The 21525-nt window shown below is 35.6% G+C and overlaps 1 protein-coding gene across 6 annotated transcripts in view; it reads right to left on the reverse strand.

The window, feature by feature from the left end:
• The window catches only part of VPS13B (vacuolar protein sorting 13 homolog B), a 478367-nt gene that overhangs the window by 114354 nt on the left and 342488 nt on the right, over positions 1-21525 (reverse strand). For all 6 annotated transcript variants that reach the window (XM_055706070.1, XM_055706071.1, XM_055706068.1 and 3 more), the window contains one exon: positions 3471-4173. In XM_055706070.1, the coding sequence (XP_055562045.1) occupies positions 3471-4173 (703 nt within the window). The remainder of the gene's footprint in view (positions 1-3470; positions 4174-21525) is intronic.

The following is a 21525-nucleotide window of genomic DNA, read 5'->3' on the forward strand; positions in this document are numbered from 1 at the left end:
TTTGTTGACTTACAGGTGAACAATGTATTTCTTAGAAATACAGTAACAGGAGATTAAGGATGGGATATGTAACTAGATCCAAATTTCTACCAGCTTTTCTTTACACTAAATGTCTTTTTTGAATGAACATCCACCAAAAAATAAGACTTCCCTAATTTCACCAGAGAATTTTGTATTTGCTTCTTCTTGCCTTGCAAGATTTTAAGTTATTTCAGAACTAGATTTTTTCTTTTAGAAAAGCCATAAGAAATCATAACACAATTTTTCATAAGATCTGAATCTACTGTTGAACTAATAGTAAAGTCTTCAGAATTACACAAATGATTCAAAACAATTTTTCCACATGCTTTAAAGCATTCCTAAAATATTCCTATGCAGCATATATGGTGTGAATATATAAACACAGAATGACGATATGAAATGACAGTTTTTATTAGCATGTTTTGGATCTAATCTACATATCCCATATATAGCTTAACTATGTAAGCTTAATCATATTAGTATAAGTAACGAGAAACCATCCCCATAGGAGTACCAATAAAACTTTTTAACAAACATCACATATTTTTCCTTTTGCCCAGAAAAGTCTCAAATTTTTAGGCTGTGATGAAATTTGCTGTTACAGGCCTGACCTTCTGAGCTGCTGCTGTGCTGCTGCCTGTCTCCATCATGCGATGTAATGTGCACAGTGTTTTCATCAGTCCTGCTTGCCTAGTCCCACTGTTGAAGCTTTTTTTTCTTTCCATTTTTTTTTTTAAAGGGGGAAAATGCTACATCAGCTCTTATATTCCAGTTAAAATAGAGCTTTTATATTTAGCTTGTGTCCTTTTCCCCATCTTATCTTAGATAATGGAAAAAGCATTGCATACATACATATAGACACAAGAGCAGCAGTCTTCTAGAGAGTCTAACTGGAAATGCTCTTTAGCACCACTCACTGTAAATTAAACGTCATTTATGCCCTCTTCCCACTCTCCAGTCCTTGATATACAGAGAAATATAGGAATATAGTGCACACTTATTGTATAGAGGGAAAGAAGCTAACCTATTTCTTTCAAATAAACTTCATGTTGTTCTTCATTTGGATGATACATCTTTCAGATAAAACTGTCAGCAAATAGTCACAACATCAAAAAAAGTTGGTGTAGTGAAGACATCAACTGCAGCAGCAAAGAAAATGCCATGCAAAGCTGCTGATGCTGTACTATATGATATGCAATCTATAGAGTGTGTATATATGTACACACACATATACATAAAACAGATCATGGTTATTTTCCCTCAAATACAGGTGCTAGAAATAAAAAATGGAAATTTCCAAAACTAACATGTTACTACAGTGGTATGACAATATTAATCCTGAACGATGCAATTACAAACACAGCAGGTCTTCCTAAACAGGAGGCAATAAAAACTTTATACTATCTATTTTGCTGTGTGAATTAGTGTGTGACTTGAAGTGTGGATTAGTTTTATTAAGTTATTAATATATTCAGGATGCTGGTTTTAGGCACTAGAACTTTGGCACCCACTTCTCAAACTCTTTTGAGAAGAGCCCTAATGCTTCAGTAACAAGCACAGAACTCTGATACGCAAGTAGGGTACTCGATACTACCCACAAAGCAGCAGCATGAGATCAGAACTTCTGCCTTCACATAACATCACTCCTGCCTCCATACTCTTTTACCTTTGCCTGACATGGAAACAAAAAGCCAAAGAAAGGATAAGACTCATGTAGAGCTAATCTTTGATCCTCCAAGACTATCTCTTTGTGTCTCAGTTAAACAACTGCTGGTGACTGAGAATCTCTCAGGCTGTATGTTCCTACTATCTTAATTATTTAAACTTCTTGACATTCTTCTGTACTCTCTGATCCACTTTCAGTTTATAGGAAGACCTTATTACAGCTTGTGTTTTCTAAAATCGCTCCTTTAAACAATGAAGACGGTGAAAGACTTCTGAAATTAGTTGTATGGGCAGAATGGAGAGAACTTTATCCGGTTTATTGGAAACGTGGTGGCAGCTTGTACAAGGACACACTTGAAAGTCTCAGACATGAGAAATGAATAAGCCTTACTGCATTTTTTCCAAAACACTAGGTTAATGAGGTTGTGATCTTTACCTTAAAACTACTCCAATTCTCCTCCAATCTTTGCTTTGTTAATTGATTTTTAAATTATTTTCATACTAATTGCTACAATGACTACATCTTATATAATATTTAACAAACATACATGAGAACCTGGAGTAAATCAAATTTGTGACACAGCTGTGTTTCTTTTTAGACAGGACTGCAACAACAGAAAAATATGAAAATGGAAGAATGATAAAAGAATATGTGGCAGAGAATGAATCTTCTCCCTGTTTTAATTATCTACTCTCTGGGCTTTCTAATCTTCCTCAGCGTTTAAGCCCTCTTAAAAATTCCACCATAGTTCAGATTTCTGAAAAAGATCTATTAAACCCAGAATTTTTAGTCTTTTGCATAAGCACACCATTTTGATGACAATTTTCAAAAGATACAATCTCATTCATTAAAGATTTGGTATAGATGCACAAAAAACCATGCCACTTTCCACAACTACTGGACTGTATGAACGAACACTGGCAAGAAAAAACGAGCAATGTTTTTTACCTACAGCTTTCAATCAGTGAACAATTTAAAACCCCACTGCAGATCTTCATGTCCTCATTTACAGTTTTTTTGGGGTAACACTCTGTAATAATGTATCTCATTAAATTCTTATACTCAGTAGTGGTTGCCAGACAAATGAATTGCAATACTTTGATTTCTCTCTTCAGCAGTACAGGCAAGACAGAAAAAGAAAATTCAGATTTTTTTATACTGAACAGTTATTCCTATATTTCTTATTATAAACTTTCCATATGAAATCAAAAAAGAAAAAAGAAAAAAAGCCATTCATTAAGAGAAGGAAATTCTTGCAAAATCCTATTACTCAGCTGAATGAAAACTTAAAATACATGACATCATTAGATGCCATTTGGAAGATCACTGTAATTTTCTTAAAGTTTATGATCAAAACACCCACTGCTTCTGCAATGTTTATCTTTAAATTTTATCAGTAGGCTAGTATAGGAAAACATTGTGATATTCAGTCATAAAAAATGCTTTTTATGAAATCAGCATGGCTTACAACACTTACTTCCTTAGAAAACATTGAGAAATCAGATTAATACAACAAGCCCTATCGCAATCCGGTAATGAGAAAGTAATATTGAAGAACAGGAAGAACTAGCTGCTAAAAGGTTAGATCTTAATTAATGTCAAACAATTTTAACACTTAAGTTGATTCAGCTGTGGGGTATAAGCCTAAAAATATGTCTATTTACCAATTGATTTTCAAAGATGCCCTAGAAGTCTCTCTAGCTGTTTTCCACTACTCTAGTAACTTTGAGATGCGCAATTATTTTGGCAGTTACCACCAGGAGTGAATGTTAAATGCTTTTACCTGTACACTTGTAGTCTGAGGATACTCCTTTAAGACCAGCGTCGAACACTGATATTTCTACCTTTTGCTTTCTGTGGTGGCAGCTCAGGAGCACAGAGGGCTGTGACACCACGAGGTAGAGAAACGGCTGCAGTTCTATGTCCCCTGTTCCCCTGCGGCCAGGCTGCCGAACAATAGTTATACCCAGGGCTTGTCGAGCAGACGATCTTGTGGAAGCATGCAGACTTTCCAGTGACAAAAGACCCGTTTTTCTCCCAGTAGACATAGGAATGTTACTGTTCAAAAGATCATCTGCTGTGACGGAGGAAATGCATGGCTGACTGGGCTTCTTGGTACCATGGCTGCCACCTGAGCCTGCTTCTGGAAGATTTAAGGAGCTTTTGCTTATTTTCTCACCATCTTTCCGATCTTGTACTGATTTTGATTTAGGTAAGGCAGTGCATGAGTAAGTCATCAAGGAGATGCGACTTGCTGTAACAAAAATGTCAAAGGGAATGAAATTGAGATTCTTCACAATGGAAGACTGGCGGGAAGGACGGGCAATGCGGTGCTGGCTGGTACCACTGTGCTGCTCGATCTGAACAATTCTGATCTTAACACTGTCACTGCCAATTCCACTGTCCTGTGCGCCACTATAACGGGAAGAAGTCTCAACTGTTCCTCCATCAGACACATCCATTCTTTTCTGCTCCTGTTTGGAAACCTGTAAAGGAAAATATTATATTACCTTCTGATATCCATATCCCAACTATTTCCATTTCAGTGGCAGCAAACAATCACTATATAAACATGATGTCAAAAAGGAGAATTATAAAAGAAAATATCTGCCAAGCTAACTTTAACACAGTAATCACTCATGGAAACACAGCAGGTGTCTGTTCCAATGAAATGATGACTCACAACAGATGAATTGCCAAAAGAACATGTGAAGGAAAAAAAAAAACCCCAAACCCAAACAAGGAGTAATAATTTCTAGGCTTAAACTACCTCTTTCTTTTTAATTTAAACCCTTTCCTTAAACTCTAAAGAATCTGCAAGAAATTTATGGCTTCATATAAAACCATCTCTCTGTGAAATAATGCATTGTAAATAAAAAGTCTGGTCAGAATTGTTTTCCAGTTTTGAGGATGGATACTCAAAAAGTCCTCTTTTGTGCTAAAATATTTTACCATGATTAGATGAAATAAAATGTAATATTAGTCTACTGCAAAATCACAGCAAGACTAAATGGAAACTGTACGCTGAAATGTATAAATATTATGTTATAGAAAAAATATTTTTCTTAAGAGTCATGGAAATGACAGCTGCCTTATATAAAACACCAAAGTTGAAGGAAACATCATTGCTATCTAAAGACTGGCTCTGCAACTAGGTACAAGTTCTTAGCTTACCAAAGCTCACCACGGCTACATACGGTCCTGGCAGTGATATTCACAGGCTTTCACATGAGAAATCATTTCATATAGAAATACTTAAAAAATATAACATACACCACTCAAACAGAAAAAAGAACATTCCTTCTATCACAGGAAATGCAAGTGTGAAACAAAAAATTGCAAGGCTGTGTCCAGGGACCACATAGTACTGAGTCAAAATACAGAGATATCCAAGACAAGGAAGTGCTTCAGGAAGAAAACACGTTCCATACTGCTTATGAAACAAGTACAAATCCTACAAAGAGCTTGAGGATGAGGTGGGGAGCATATGCTAAAATATTTGGGAAAAAAACCCTGCAGAAAATTAAACAAGAATAAAAATAATAATTATAATGATATATGGCTAACTCCGTGGATTCATATGGAGTTTAGAGTCTTGCGTTCACCCTGTATCGCTTTCATAGTGTAACTAACTCTTCCACCTGCGCTGCCCAGAAGTGTTTCTGCTTGGCTCCATACAAGAGCTAACATAAGAAATGCCCAATTCAATCAGACTTGTGACCCATCCAGCCCAATACGCTGTTTTTGACAGCACTAGGAGACTCTGTGGAGAGACACCACGGATCCTGGCCATTTCCAACAGTCTGTTTCTCTCCTACCTCCCAGGCATCCACAGCTGTTGCATTTGCAATGCCAGTGGTACGTACCTGTGTAGTTGTTTTAGTAACCATGCCTAGACTTGTCCATTAATTCATCCACTTTCTTTTTGAATATCCTGACAGTGTCTGGCCTCCAAACCTTCTGTGGCAGCAAGTTCCTTTTTTTTTTTTTTTCCTTTTTCTTCTTGCCTTTGGTTTAAAACAAAGTGCCATTGCATTTCTCTGATCTCTTGTAGTGCATGATTTGAAAGTTCAGGTCCACATTCAGCTTTATCACTGTTGCTATGACTTTTTAAACTTTGATCATAGCCCCCCTCAGCCTTCTTCTCTCCAGACACAGAAATCCAAACCTTTTTAGTCTCTCCTCACAAAAAAGCTGCTTCAGCACCTTTGATCATTTTAGCTTTCCTTCTCTACTTCTGTAATTCCTCTATGCGCTTCCTGAGCACTCTACACAGTATTCAAGAAGTGGGATCACTATGGTTTTATGTAGCAGTAAAATGATGCCTTCTGTCTTGTTCTCAGTCTCCATCCTGATGATGTCCCATATTTTGTTGGGGTTTTTTGGCTACCACTGCACATTGAATCAATTATTTCATTTCTTTATTCCAGGACCTACTTCAATAGTTTCTTTTTATCTTCTCCACTCTAGTGAATCTTTGACAAGGGAGATACAAACTAGGGCAAACCATACCTTAACTTCCTCTTGAAAAATGTAATAAAGAATTAAAAGTACTTAGAAAACTTATCAGCAACTTAACTAAAGGATTGAAGGACAGCGAATTACTGAATTTCTTCAAATATTGGCCTTTATGTGTTATCATTAATAGATTTTACATATACTGCAGAAATTGGGCTGTCGGGGAGTTAAAGAAAAGCAGTTTTTTAAAAGGTTCCTTTATATTGTGTTTTATGAAACAAAGGGAGCAACCCCCTCTCCTTTTCTTTAAGGCAAAGAACATACTAGAAAAAAAGTATTACAGAGGAAATGCTAAAACAGAACCATTAACTAGCTGAGATTTTCTTTGAAAGGGTTTTTGCCAGTTCTGGTTACAATCTTTTCAGATTCACTCATGTACATATTTTTCAAATAACCAATAAAATTCCTTGCGGCTGATTTCTATGGCAGACTCGTATCACCGAGTTGTAAATGTGATACCACTTTTAATGCAGCCTCTGTAAAAATAACTAGGACCATTTTAATGAATTACTACATTGTGAGCCAAAAAATCCTGATTCCTCCTGATAGCCAAGCAAAGTTAGGCTATTTACACCTCAGCCTCTCTGTCTGGTAAACTATAAAGTCCTTTGCCCATATCCTGCACTGATGGTACTTTAAAAAAATGGTATAGATCATTTTATTGCTCCTGTGTTGAGGGCAAGCAGAAGGCAGAAAGGATGAAGCTGAGAAACAATATTGCCATATCATTTCATGGAAATGCTGCCTGAAACAAAGTAGAAAGCATATGCTGCTAAACCTGGCAATCTTTAATTGCTCCACAGCACAGTTCAGTCTGATGAAAAATCTTTTTTGAAAGCATTGTTCTGTAGTGAATGATGCTCTTATGGGTACCACATGGTATTCTCTTATTCTCCTCTATGCAGCAGAAATTTCTACAGCTACCTGACATTTAGATTATGCTTGACTTGGCTAGAGGGACTGAAAAGACAATGTCATCTACTAAATTATAATCTTCCAGGACGAAAAGCATTGCATGTGAATGACAGAGTGGAGTGAGACAGCACAGTGCTTCTGGTTTCTGAACCAGATCCTCTCTTCTAAATAGATTTGACATGAAGCCTAGTTCTTTTGTTCTGCCTCTTCTTCTAATTATTTATTAAAAATGCTGCTCTACAAAAAGCACCTCAAGAAAGGTAAGAAAGTAGCTCTGCCTTCACCCCCATTCAGACTATAGTTTCTCTGTGAAGACTGCTGCAAGGGTGCTAATTGGTCCCAACTGCTGAGTTTCCTGTTATGCGGACATTCGACTACAGAAACTTTACCGAGACTCCAAATCAAATCACGCAGGTCACCAAACAGCAGTCAGATGGTAACTTCTGCTCAGTACTAAGCAGTACGGAATATGAACCAGTGCCCGAAAGGTGAAAGACACCATATCCTATTACGGTTTTCCATGCCACCCGGTTCCACATGAAACTTTGACTTACGTATACTCTTACAACATATATTATTAAAGGTTGGAACAAGTGAGCAATGATTTGCAAGACAGCTTTATATAACACAACTCAGTACAAAATAAAGGTGCAGAAGTACCCCTGGAACTTCTTGCATCAATTTCAGTTCAGGAAGCATCAAGCCTTCCAATCAAGTTTCACAGTTAACAGAAAATGCATCTAGTAATAAACTTGGGAATCATTTAGGTATTTCTCTAATGGGATAAGGAGATGAGAGAGAATGACTCTCAGTATAACAACTCTAGAAAGATTCGTCGCTTTATTATGGAATAAATGGGCCAATACTTTAAAGATGTCAAGAACAGCAATATCAGCTTGCTGTTAGCAAATATAATGGTAACATTTATCATTGGGCTGTATTATATCAATTCTCTTACTCTTTACATAACCCATTTAAAATGAACAATAAAAGTTTTCTTTAATTAGCTACTGGTGTGCATTAACATGATCATGATCAAACCATAAAAACCAACTGTACATTACTCTGGTCCGCTATCCCATGTGTTTTAAATTATTTTAGTTGAAAATGTACTTTGAGTCCCTTTTAAAAGTTCGACCTTCTGCTTTCAGAGAATTAAATGCATATTACTGTAGTGGAGAAGATAATGTTTCAGACCTCCAGGCATATATTAAACACACTGGCAGCACATTAGACAAAATGCTTTACTTATTAGATACTTCCTATTCTAAACAGTGTCATCAAAGGCTAAAAACAAAATCCATATAAAAGCTGCACAATGCTTCCACACAGAACCTGTGCCAAAATCCCTGTACTTTCCAGCTAATGAGGAAAGGATGTGTACTCTTAACATATGAATGTAAGATTTTCCAAGCATTCACATTAGGAAACAGGACTATTGATTCCACATGGCTTATGTTAAATGAAACTGTATTGGTAAAATAACCTTTAAGATATTTGGCATGATAACTATAATTAAACAGTATTCAAAGGAATAAAACAAAAGGGAATTTGGTTCCACAATGGCTAATTAAAATAAAATGAAAAAACACAGCATGTCATCTATCAAGATAAATTGTTATTGTTTAAGAACTATTTAAATACTGTTAAAATATACTTTAAGATAAAATCTAAAAGGACTGGAAAAATATTTGTGGCTTAAAAATGGATAGTTTGGTGAAGAAAAAAGTATAGGATGCTGAAATTTTATGCTGAGATAATAGCTTTAAAGCTTTGAGCATAACCAGATGGTACTTAAATCAGAGGAATTCTACAGTTTCACTCTCAGAATGAGTTGCAATATGGAAAGGTTTTCAATATCTAGAAAAAGCATGTCAAGATGACAGTTTACTTCTTAGATCACCTCAGTGCATTTTCTTGTCCTTTCACAGTTATATATCCTATCAATACTAGAGACCATAGAAAAGGTGTTGAAAGCTACACTAGTAGCTTGGGAACTGTGGCTAATTCTTCCTTTTCATGTTGAGATAGGTAACTTTACTAGCTTAACCCCTTGGGTTCAATAGGGCATATGACACATCTATCTAGTAGAAGGGCCTGGAAATAGCATGTCCTGTAGAACACACACAGATATGTACATCATAAAATCAAGAGTAAATAAATATATTTGCTTTTCAAAATTGGCAAGTAGTCCCATCTGAGCTCACTGCGATCTTAACCAGGTAACATTTATTTTCCATTCTTGATACAAGTACGTAGAGGGTAGAGATGTGTCTTCAAAGTTTTCACCCCACAAAGTGAGGCAATAAAACCATCCAGGTAAATATACAACCTAATACTTTAATAATTAGCACATTTGCCAGATCTCAGAGAGGTGTTTTACAACTGGCAACATTTTTTCATTATATTTTCACTTTCTTAATCTCTCAAGAGTTTTCAACAACAAATGTAAGCATGTGCAAATTTCACTATAAGCATTTCTATTTTTCTCATACTTTACAGGATAATTCTTTAATTAATAACTGTAAGCAACATAATCTTTGGAAGTACAACTGCTCTAGATCAAAAGCATCTACATCTGCTTAATTTTTCCAGCTTCTCATATTAATTATGGTTATATAATAACACTATTGAAGTAAAATTTCCAGCCTTCTGCACAGCCGTTCCTTAACTGATCAAAACCCCTCCGCCAATCATGAGATCATTCTTCACATTACATAACGTATGGAAAGAGTCACAAGTGAGAAACCACAGAATCAAAGTGCCAATCACATCTGCTCTGTTACTGTGGCATGTGACCTAGTTTTATTTGCTAAAAAGTAGTCATATTTTCATGGAAATAAAAATCTTGCCTACCGCACAAACAGCTACAGAAAAGGAATATGTTCCTTTCCCCTCCCCTCCCCGTTGTGCTTAAACTGGAATTACAAAGAAAACACTGCATAGTTTTTTTCTGGCTTTGTTCTAAGTACTTAATCTACTCCATCAAAGCCTTCAACAGTTTGGAAATTTATTTAATGTATCGTTGTTTTATGAAAAAACTTTTCTTGGTTAACCAAAGTTTGCTACATTGTTCCACTGAACACTTCAACTAAACCAATTTTATTTTGCTTTGCACATGAGTTGTAAGATTGACTGAAATTCTGACCATTATGAAAATTTTGTAAATTGACATATTAATCTTACATGGAAAATATAATAAAAGACATACATACAAGCATATCAGACTGCTAAATTATGTCTTCCAGTCTAATGAAGTTTCTCTAAATTTTAAATTAAAACTTCAGTCCTACAATTTAATCTAGACAGACTTGCTTCTACCTGTATCAATCCAACTGCAGAAAGAGTTCTGTATAACATGAATCCAATGCTATCCTTCAAAAAGGAAACTACTAAATCAAGCCAAAATGAGGCAGCAAAAATATCAGAAATGTCTGAAATAGTTTATTTCACATAAAAGTCAAATATATTTTTTTCTACTAAGGAATTTTCGTTTCAACCAAAATTTGCTGCAAAACAAATGATACCAATTTGCAGTGTAGCGGTGTACATGAGCTCCCAGACCTACAGAAATACTCCTGACAGGAATTCAATTGTAGTTTTCACAATACTTCAGGAATTATGTGAAAGATGTGATAGCAAGAAGCAATACAAACTCAGCTTCTTTATGCAATGTTTTTCCAGCTCCTCAAAAGTAAAGTGAGAGGCTTCATCTTGTTAAACTGTGATCCAAATATTCATAAATAAAAGCTGTGCTAAATGTTCCAGTTGTAACATGGGTATATGCAAATGCTAAACCCTTTCTAACACAACAGAATTATTTTTTTTAATCTTAATATAAACAGTATGTTTATATTGCTACCCTATGAAAGGCCAATACGAAACTTTTGTGCTTCAATTTTCTTTTTCTAAAGAAATGTTTTTAATTTAAAAAGAGCAGGCTGAAATCTGGCAAAGTCGCTTGTCCAACAGTAATTTTTCATTAATATTTTTTCTAAAAGTATTAGGTTTTTTGGTGTTAATTTTAAAATTTAATTTCAGAATTTTAAGTTTGTCTCGTATATAAAAATATACAGATTAAAAAAATACACATATTTACTTTAGACAAGGTGTGGGTTTGTTCATTTTCGCACTTTTTTTTTTTTTTTAAACCCAAGAAACAGCCTTTTTCTATGGGAGTTGCTTGCATATTTCACTTGGCCATTTTAAAAAGTAGTAGTTGAAATTTCAGCTTGATTTTGCACAACATTCTCTAACATTTCAGTGTTAAGATTTCACTGTAAGACTGCAGTTTTACCAGTCTCAGTTTTGAGTCACACTTTCATGCAGAAAGATACACTGAACTAAATGGTAGTTCACTGTTGACCTGATCTTACAGAAAGCAACTTTTGTCTCATCAAAGTAGCTGAACCTTTCAGGAAGCTGAGTTAACTCTCATTCACTGGTGTGACTAAGTACATCGAGAAAAAAAAACCCCAAACAACCCCACAACAAAAAACATTTAAGGACTTATAATTTTAAGTCATTAAGGCTGTGGCTTCACAACAGAAAGCTTGCTCTCAAACAGCAGAGACAGACCAATTACCTAATTCAGTGCCCAGTATGGCTGTATAAACAAGTTTGCCATTGGAATTGGCATGTCACAGCCTGCAGTGGGATTCTTTTAAGTGGTCTTGCCACTGACCAGTCCTGGGAAATCACAGAGCTACTGGGTGGCACCTACCACAATATTGGGCTTAGATGCAAAAAATCTGGGGTCCTACACACTGAAGGTTTTTTTTATGAGGTGTTCAATCACAGATCAAAAACTTTCTCAAGTGATAACTGTTTAAAGTAAGAATTCACTGAACTCCTAGATGCAAATAGATACAGATATATCTGATGATTCACTGTTATGACATCTGGAGATGAGAAATGTAACAAAATTATTTACTCCCATTGGAGTAAATTGGAATATTCTCCCATTGACTATTATTCAGTGTTTCGTAAATAAATGAAAAGATGCAGAAGCAAGTGTCAAATACACCCTGGCAGTGATTCAAAGCAGGATTCAACAAAGCCTCAAAATGAACATTTAGGCATCATTTTCTAGGATAGGATGTATGAACAATGGAAACAGTCATTATTGTAATGCAGTGAAGTAACCTGGTACTTGACTTTCATAATACAGAATCTACCTGCAGCCTCTTTAACTAAATAAGCATACAGTTAAATGAACTATCCCCAAAATCAAATGCTACAATATTTTCCTTAATACACATTATAGCCTTTATCTGTTTTCAGCTTCTTAAAGGCAATTAAAGTAACTAAATCCGCAGCAGATTAGAAGATGTCATGTACAAATGTTGCCCAACTAAACAAACTTCCTTCTACATTATTTCCAGTAATGTAAGTCAGACTGAGTCAGACCACAAGCAGAAAAATCCACAGTACAGGAGTCTCCAATGAGAAATGTCCAACTGCTGGCACACGATTGCTCACTGAAATGTGTGCTGGGATCTAGACTGCTTCGCATTTTAAAGCTTCCAGATGTCTGGAAAATTATCTTTTCTGCCTTTTTTTTTTTTTTTTTTTTAAGGTTGTTACATCTTACCTGTATCAAACCAAATAAACTTCTATCTAGCCTAATATTTGACTAAATGATGTTTCAGTTTGTCAAGAGTGTCTTATAAAAAGACTACATGAGGAAGTAAAGCACATGAAGTGGTATGTGAACTAAAGACTAGGAAATTAAGAATTCCAGAATATGCTTTTTTTGGTAACAAGGCCATCACAAAATATCCCCATTTTTAGCAAGTTTTTTTGTCACAGCCTTGGTATGTAATTCCATACCAGACTGAATTTGTGTCTTTTCATCTGTGCCTTGTATGACTGTGTAAAACAGCCAGATCAGGGTCTTGAAGCATCAAAAAAGTAATCCCAAGAGGCAAAAACCCCAACAAAACCAAACCCCCAAAACCTGAGAAAAACTGTACTTGGTTTTTTTGGCCTGTTCTGTTTCCTGCACTGGTTCATTGTACTACTACAAAGCAGAGACAGAAAAGGACAGTCTGTGGCAGTGCAGCTTGGATTAGCTTAATGAGCCTCAAAATTGCATCCGAAATTGTGCTCTCTGAACTCATTTAAAAATAATTAAAGAGGAGAATTGTGGTATTGGAACAGGAACGAAAGGTCAGAAACAGGACCTCGGTAAGCCCAGTTCAGAAGCAGATGACACATGGAGCTGCATCTTCAGGCTTTCTGACTGATCAAGCCTGGCAGTCTTCCAACGGTCTTGGTGTCTTAATGCTAGGAGGCTGCTTCAAAGCAGCCAGCACTCAAACCATGCCGAAATTTGACTTTACACCTTACTGGAAAATCGATGGAGAATTATTATGAAGCACATCCTGCAGCAGTCTACCATTTTCACAGCTTCTAACTACAGAACCAGGATTTCACTGGAGCCATCTAACTGTGTGCTGACACAACACTGAAGACAATTGGAGTGCCTAGATACAAAGACAAGTTTTCTTCTTAACGAAAAACAGTTCTGGCCTTTACATGCTTCTGTATGGCATTATTATGGCATATTCAAGATGCAAAAAGATTGTAGATATTACGCAATATTATTTACATTTACTGCTTTTTCATGAAAATAACTTTCCAGATTTGGGCTGTGAAGTTCCTGTTGGTTCACTAACAAAACAATTGCTGCTTTCTTCTGCTTTTTCCCTACTTGTTGAATGTTATTAAAATACTTCTTAAATCTTATTCTAAGCATAATTTTTAAAATTATGCAACTGCTGCAGTGGCCATGCAGAAAATATGCACTGTTGTAAACGGAAATGCACATGGCATAAGAACAATACACCTGTGGTCCATATTTTCAATATATTTGTGAGGTGCTGCCTTAAAGTCAGTGTTCCAAATAGCTATGTAAAGTATCCCTTTCTGCACACTATTTTAAAAACATTGGTTCTCATTCCTAATACAGAAAAAACAACCTTTGAAAAGCAAGCTCATTATTGTCTGTTTTCTGGAATCTTCAGACAGCCCGAACAAGAGATGGACAGAACTGCCATATCTATTTAACACATGGTAAAACATGACATCTACAAATGTCATTTGAAATGTTCATCCTTTACTATACTGCTACAGAATATTTTACCAAAAACAATCTTTGAGAAGGCATCTTAGCATTTTCTGTTAGTCTCTAAAGCCTTTTTACGTTACCAAACCCGCAGTACATGCAGTGGTGTGACACAGCTATGAATTACTTTTAATCACATCTTTAACCTACAGCAAAATAAGTTAGGGAGAAGTATAAAATTAATGAGTGGAACAAAAAAACCTCTCCACATAAAGAAGTAATGTTCTGCTTGAATTATTACATAAATACTAACAAGCTTTAACTGTTTAGAGTGATGACCATTATTATGTATGTGTAAATATAATCATATATACAAATATATAGTACAAAAGTATGTAGTGGTTTGTTTTGTTGTGGATTTTTTTTAATTTTATTTTTTAAGTAGTTTTAAACTTTATAGCATCTACTGGGGAATTCCCAGTCTGTCAGAATGCAACAGACATGAATCTGGGAACTTGCTACTGAATTCAGGTTCAGCTTGCTGAAAAATACATGAAGCCTTGTTCAAACAGCCAGGACGTGCAACTTAGCCAAGATAACTTTCTGACTTTTATTATTCTGGTAGCTGGGCCATACTGACCCTGGGTATAAATCCATTTGCTATGCTGGGCTTCACAAAGACTCAATGAGACACCCAACCCCTAGCAGCCAACTTAGAAATTACTTTGTACAAACACCAAGGATCCAAGAGACACAATGGGTAAAATCCTCAGATGTTCAACATGTAATAAATATTTATCTGGCGAAAAATTTTCAGGAGCATGTAGATCAGTTAGGTGCCCATCTCCCACCAAAAAAATAAAGAGTTTGGCAGATAATTTCTTTGTGATTTTGAATCTCTCGTACTCTCTTCTGTCCCTGTTTTGGAAGGCAAGGAATCAGCAAAAGTAGCTGAACTGTGGAGACCAGACTGCATATTCCAGTAGGAAAACAAGAGACATACAAGTTACTGCAAGAACACAGGTAAACCAATGGAAACACACAAACCTAATTATCCCTGTAGCTATTAGAAGAAAAAATGCCTGACTTCCTAAAATACTGCCTTAACTCACTGTTCTTCAGACAAGTATGAGTTTCATGAAACCTGTAGGCAGGATCCCTACTCAGTAAAGATAAACAGATTTTCAGTTTTATAGATTCTCCGTTTTAACCAACTTTCCAATAATATGCAATAGATGTTACTGTTCTTTTCTGTGAATACTAGGTTGCTATTACTCCTCTGCTTTGATGGAGAAAGTTAAAATTTGTGGAAATCTTTACTTAGGAGGAGTCAAGAATGAAGTTTTCAGTCTTGATTCATGCAATGAGTCACAGGTAATTTGAGAGGAAGGTACAGTCTCAGTGAAATGAGAAAACTTGGAAATACTGCCTAGAAACATGCACTGAGGAAAAAAATTGCTAATATGCAAGGTTATTAAGCAAACTCATTAGGCATAGTAGAAACACTGAAGTTGCATACTATGTATGAACAACTGAGAGCTTTGTCTTCTCTCTAGATAGGTACTGGCGGCCAATTACCTGCAGAAATAACTACAGAGTAATTGGAAATAGCTGCAAACCTGAATCTGATTCAGTAAATGTGCATCGCATCATGTGCACCACTCATGTCAGTGACTCATCACAATCATAATCTATGATTTCACCATTTGATATAGCAACCAGTAACTCAGAGTGAAGCTAGCTGTAAAATTGGGAGTACTGTCCTGCTCTTTAATCTCCTCTATACCCATCAGAATCACTCTGCAATGTAAGTCAGTGTGACAACTACCTCTACTATCTAAAATGGGAATACAAACAGTACTGGATTTTATCATACTTATCGAAGCCACAGAACCTATGCACATGCTTTGTGGCCTTGTCACCAAAGGGTGACAGTGTACTAAACTGTAGTTCACACTAGTTTTACTATATTGGCTTTTGTGGTAGATGTAGAATACATCATATTAGAAATAAATGAAATACAGCTAGGCTCTTTATTATCCTTCCCGTCTGAACAGTGTTATCTGGGAAGAAACACTATTACATTCTCTGCCCCGTTCAAGGAAAGTCCAGTGCAACATTCAAATGATCAGGGTAAGTGAAAAATTATTATTACTGAGAAAGTGAACTTCCCTGAAAGCAGGGCATAAACCAAAAGCAAATATTTGGGATTTAAAGAGGCTCAGAAGTCCACATAAACCCAGAAATTAATGCTGCTGATCAGGGTGAGGATACTAATCAGGGAATTATTGTCTACTTTTGGAAGCCTCAACTGAAGCATAAAGTTCAAACTCTATTCTTCCATTCAAAACATCCAGTTTAAATTCAGCCACCTCAATTTTCACAGTGTGACTGTGGATGCAACTTGTGCAGCATTGCAGGGGGATGAATGAAACTCCCCTAGGAAATTTGAAATAGATTTTAAAAACTGCTTAGATTTGCAGCTTAAAACTAAATTGTGTATTTCTACAAATTCCAAGTTAACACACAACTCAAAGCATTTGTCACAAGAGTTTTTCACTGTACAAGACCTCTGTGCATGTGTGCACATCCACATATATGCCTATGTCCTTTTGAATAATCCTCATGTTTTTCCTGCATATCCCCAAAATGGACCCCTTCTCTTAAGGCTTGCTATTTTAGTGTGACTTTACTTCAGTCCTTCACCTCTTTTTTTTATTTCACTGAAAAGTAAGATGTGTGCTTTGAAGAGTCTTAGGAAAATCACAGCCATTTTCTTAATACAAGAATTGCATCTAGATTTCTACTGGAATGAAAATGTTTGCTCATAGGAAGTATCAAAAAGTACCGCACAGCCCTTCAAAAAGATATCTGCCTGCTGCTTTGGCAACAAACTCACAGAATGAAAAAGAACTTCCTAACAAGGGGAACGTGGTATGGTGATGACTCAAGATACTGGCAAGGACATTATTTTGCTAGTGTGCTTGAACTAACCAAAGATCACTTTATTTTCAGGAAAACATCCGACAAGTGGCTATATGGGAATCCAAGTACTGGTAAAACTACCAGGAAAATGATGCAAGTATTATTCAGTTATTCTAGATCAGAGGTTTTATTGGCATTCTCAAGAAGTTACACTTTTGAAACTCTCTGACATGATCAAGCTACAAGTTTATGTTTAAAACTGTATGAACAGAATAGTTCAGTGGTCATGTATGTTTCAAAAGATTTAGCCATTCCACAAATTTTAAGTACTGCATTAAATGCAAGACTCCACAGAAACCAAAATAATGTCTAGACCACCTGGCAAATCAAAATAATACATAGTCTATTTGCCCAATATAATACAAATAGTCTATCTGTCTTCATCTGAACTACTAACACATAACTTGTAAAATAAATGAAAACAACTTGGCTGAATGGAAATTGTGAAGCAAGAATCTAACACAAAAAAACTTTTTATCTACTTTTAACAAAGATGAGGGAACATTTTTTTTTGCCTTTCCAAGAAAGGGAGGAGTCCTCACCAAGTTTTTCTCAAGTGAAATGAACCCATTTCAGATTCACCAGAGGCAAAAACTCTTTATGGAGCAAAACCATCATTTACAGATTTTCAAGATTAGTTTCTCCTTGGCCTGTGATTTTCATTCAAGTGGGAATAATCTGTACAGGGTACAATTTCAGTATTGCTAGAATAGTGTTCCACCTAGTCTTTATAGTATGAAATAAGATTCTACTGTATTGCATGCTATCAGACTTAAGCAAACAAAGATCAATTTTAACTTCCTGCACAACACGTCAAACTATCAGCAACCACAACACAAAAAGTAAGAGGGCAGTGATATTTCTACCTCAAGGGAAAGAAAGTGTTTGTTAGGCATCAAGATACTTGGGGTTTAATTTTATTAGAATCTTTCTTGTCATAAAAGAACTCTCATACAATTTAAAGGATTAAATCTAGTAAATCTACTTACTACCCAAGTGGATAAGATTAATCTGTAGAACAACCTGCACTAAGAAAATGAAGTTATACATGGTGTAAATGTCATCCATCAATTCTATACACACGTGTGTCTGTAACATGCTAAATTTGTACACACATCTTTGTGATATTACGTACTTGGAAAAAAACCCCACACAGACATCAAATTAACTCATAGAGCTTCCTTTCACATTTCAAGGTTTCAGGTCTTTAACATGAACAGAAATAGGAAATGTATGCCACCTTACAAGTAAATATTCATCAGCTTACAAAGGTGCTGCAGTTTAGATAAGACTGATTCAGATTCATCCTTTCACTAAAGTCTAATGAATAAAGAATTCTGATCATAGATCGGAAAATTTTTAGTTTAAAACATTATAAAATTATTAAACTATAATATGACTGTAGCTGATCCTGATCAGCACAAAACTGGTTGTAAATGGCCTCAGGATATTATTGCTCAGACTCATGCAAATTCATTTGAGAGGAAATAGTAAACATTACTTAATTCTGTCCAATAAAATAAGCTGGACATCTTGAACAACTTTGCAACCATTTAGTTTTATATACATAGAAGGTTATTCTCTTTTATGCTTAAAGTCACTACCAAAAGAAAATTTAACATGAATATCCATGTCACTCTTCAAACAGAACAAAACGTTCTTGAATTTCTGCTGGAATAGACAAATGAGTTTTTGAGAAAATACCCTCATTTGTTTCCTGCCAAAATCTCTGGCATGAGTTACAGGATGTATCATTCTACTATGCAGCCTCAGACAATGCAGCATTACCTGAACCTGAAAACAGACTATAGCTGCCCAGAAAAGTTGAAAAAGTAGGAAGGCAGCTAATATTATTAATTGCAGTACACCAAAAAATTATGCCTCATTCTTAAGGGAGAGGGAAGTATAAAGTGAAGCTCCGGCCTTAAAGAAATCAGTATGAAGCAGCATATTTATCCCTGGTTGACCACTGAACTGAGTCCATACAAGCCACACAAGTGGCCAGTATTGACTGCCAGCTACTGAGTAACAGCTTTCTCTCAGTGGGCAACACCGGTTTTGGTTTCTCACCATTTATTACCTGATTTTCATAAAACAGATAAAAAAATAAGGAGATCAACATTGAGACTTCTATTCTGCTTTTTAATTTGGCAGAGAACACATAATATTACATATTATTTGAGGAAGACTGACATACACAATGACCATGTTAGCTTTATTTACTTCTAAAAATAGGTTAAAATGCATGAAAAAGACTCTTCCTCATGAGGGAATGCCAGAAAAGTGTGAGGATCCTTTCTGTAAAGAGAACAGGGAAGTTCAAAATCAAAATTGCTCACCGCCCACTGACTGTAACTTCAATTAAGTCTCTACCAGCTTCCAACTATCTTTTCTCCTTTTATTTTTAAGCTTACCCTTGAAGAAAAAAACCATTATTTTGCTTTAAAATGAAGAGAATTAGAGAACCCATGTGTTTATAATTACTGTCAAGAATCAAGTTTTCCGCACTACCAAGCAGGTGATGTTCCATACAGGAAAGAAACTGTAACTGGTGCTGTCTAAAGGTAACGTTGCCACAGCGTCAAACTTTACTGTATACTAGCGTTAGATGACTTAAAGGAGCAGATTAGTCAAGATCAAAGAATGCAGAACCCTCGGTCATACATCATGTGACCTAACACTCAAACTTTCGTCTCCTCATCAGACAATTAAGCAAATCATCACTATGACACATTCAATGTCCACAGTGTGAGAAAGTCCAAGCACGTGTTCTCTCACACTTCTGTTTAGGGTGAGTTTGAGCCACTGTGTTGTCTTCATTGATTTTGTCCTGCCTACGCTTCAACAACCAACTAGGTTTGTTACTTATGGCAAAGCTACAATAATTCTTATAGTTTCAATGTTTCTGGTTTTCTAATCCTTTTCTGCAAAAATGAACCAATATGATTTCTTGCATGTGTTCCATAATTTAAAGAACAATTTGAATTTTGGACCTATTTAATAACAATATTTTTATTATCTCTGTAATTAATACTTCAGATTTTTTGGTTAATACATTAAATGATCTGAAATGGCAAAGTTTTAAATTAACTTTAGATACCATTTAGTTTTTAAAAGCATTTTATTTTGATAAGAAACAATAATATTTAAGTTACTGATAACAAATATAAAATCCACAAGTTATGTTCAAAATATCGCTAGGCGGAGTATGCAATAAAGAGGTTGGAGAGAACATTTCTGTTGTTCATTTCTATTCCACTAAGGGTACAAGACAGAAGAAATGTAATTCATTGAGCAGAGACAAGAAAGTCTGGTTCAGATAACCAAGTACTGTAGGCTAAGGCTGGGGGGAGGTGGGAAAAGGTGGACCAAACCCTAACTTACACTTAAAACTCATGTAAAAATTGTTCTATACCATGAGGCTCCATCTTAAAACACATTGAAAAATACCAAAAGAAAGAGAAACCCCCCCAGTCCACGAGAGGTTAATTACTGCAAATGAGAACATAAAGGAAAATCAGCATTTGGGGTTTTTTGATTGTTTGTTTGTTCATTTTTTTCTGATTGTAAGTTTTTTAGTTTGCTGTCATAATTCTGCACCCCCCCACCCCGAAAATAAGAAAATAAGAACAGTCCCCACGAGGTATTTTCCCATTAGCCGTATATCAGCATGGCAGTGCCGTGACACCTTAAGAAAGTAGGAAGCCTTTAAATGCTATTGATACAAGAATTCACAGTGTTCTGATGAAACCCCTATATATTTTTCCTTTTATTAACAACACAAAACATATTTTGATGTTGAAGCAATATTCCTTGGAGTGTCCACACAAGGAAGATTTGAAAGTGTGCCTATCATTTACAAATTTATTTGCAGATTATTGTTTTGGGTAAATTCCTCCACAGCTATATTTTATGTGACATTTTGATATGCATCAATGTCCTACCACATTAAGCGGTTACAGAAGATGTTAAGGAAAATGTCAGAGAAATTCATCCTGAATAAGTCATGGTGTTTAAATGACTATGGGATACAACTTTTGATTTTCTTCCACATAGTTTCTGTGCTTGTGAACATCAAAAACTAGCAAGAAAAAATGGTTTGTTCCTAGCAAGAAGCAAATACATTTTGAATCTATAATTTCAAGTTTGGTTTTAGTATACTAAGAATTCTTTACCTTGTAAGTTTAGTATCTACCTTACTTACTATGTTTGTTGATCTTTCTCAACTACGTAAGTCAGAAAGCTTTTTATACAGACACTCCATTGTAAAATAAAAATTTTCTTAGCTTTGTATCTCAAAGAGAGACCACAAACCATTTTTTCACTTCAATTTTATATTTGCAGAATTTAA

This window comes from Falco cherrug, chromosome 3 (genome assembly GCF_023634085.1).
Source record: "Falco cherrug isolate bFalChe1 chromosome 3, bFalChe1.pri, whole genome shotgun sequence".
NCBI lineage: Eukaryota > Metazoa > Chordata > Aves > Falconiformes > Falconidae > Falco > Falco cherrug.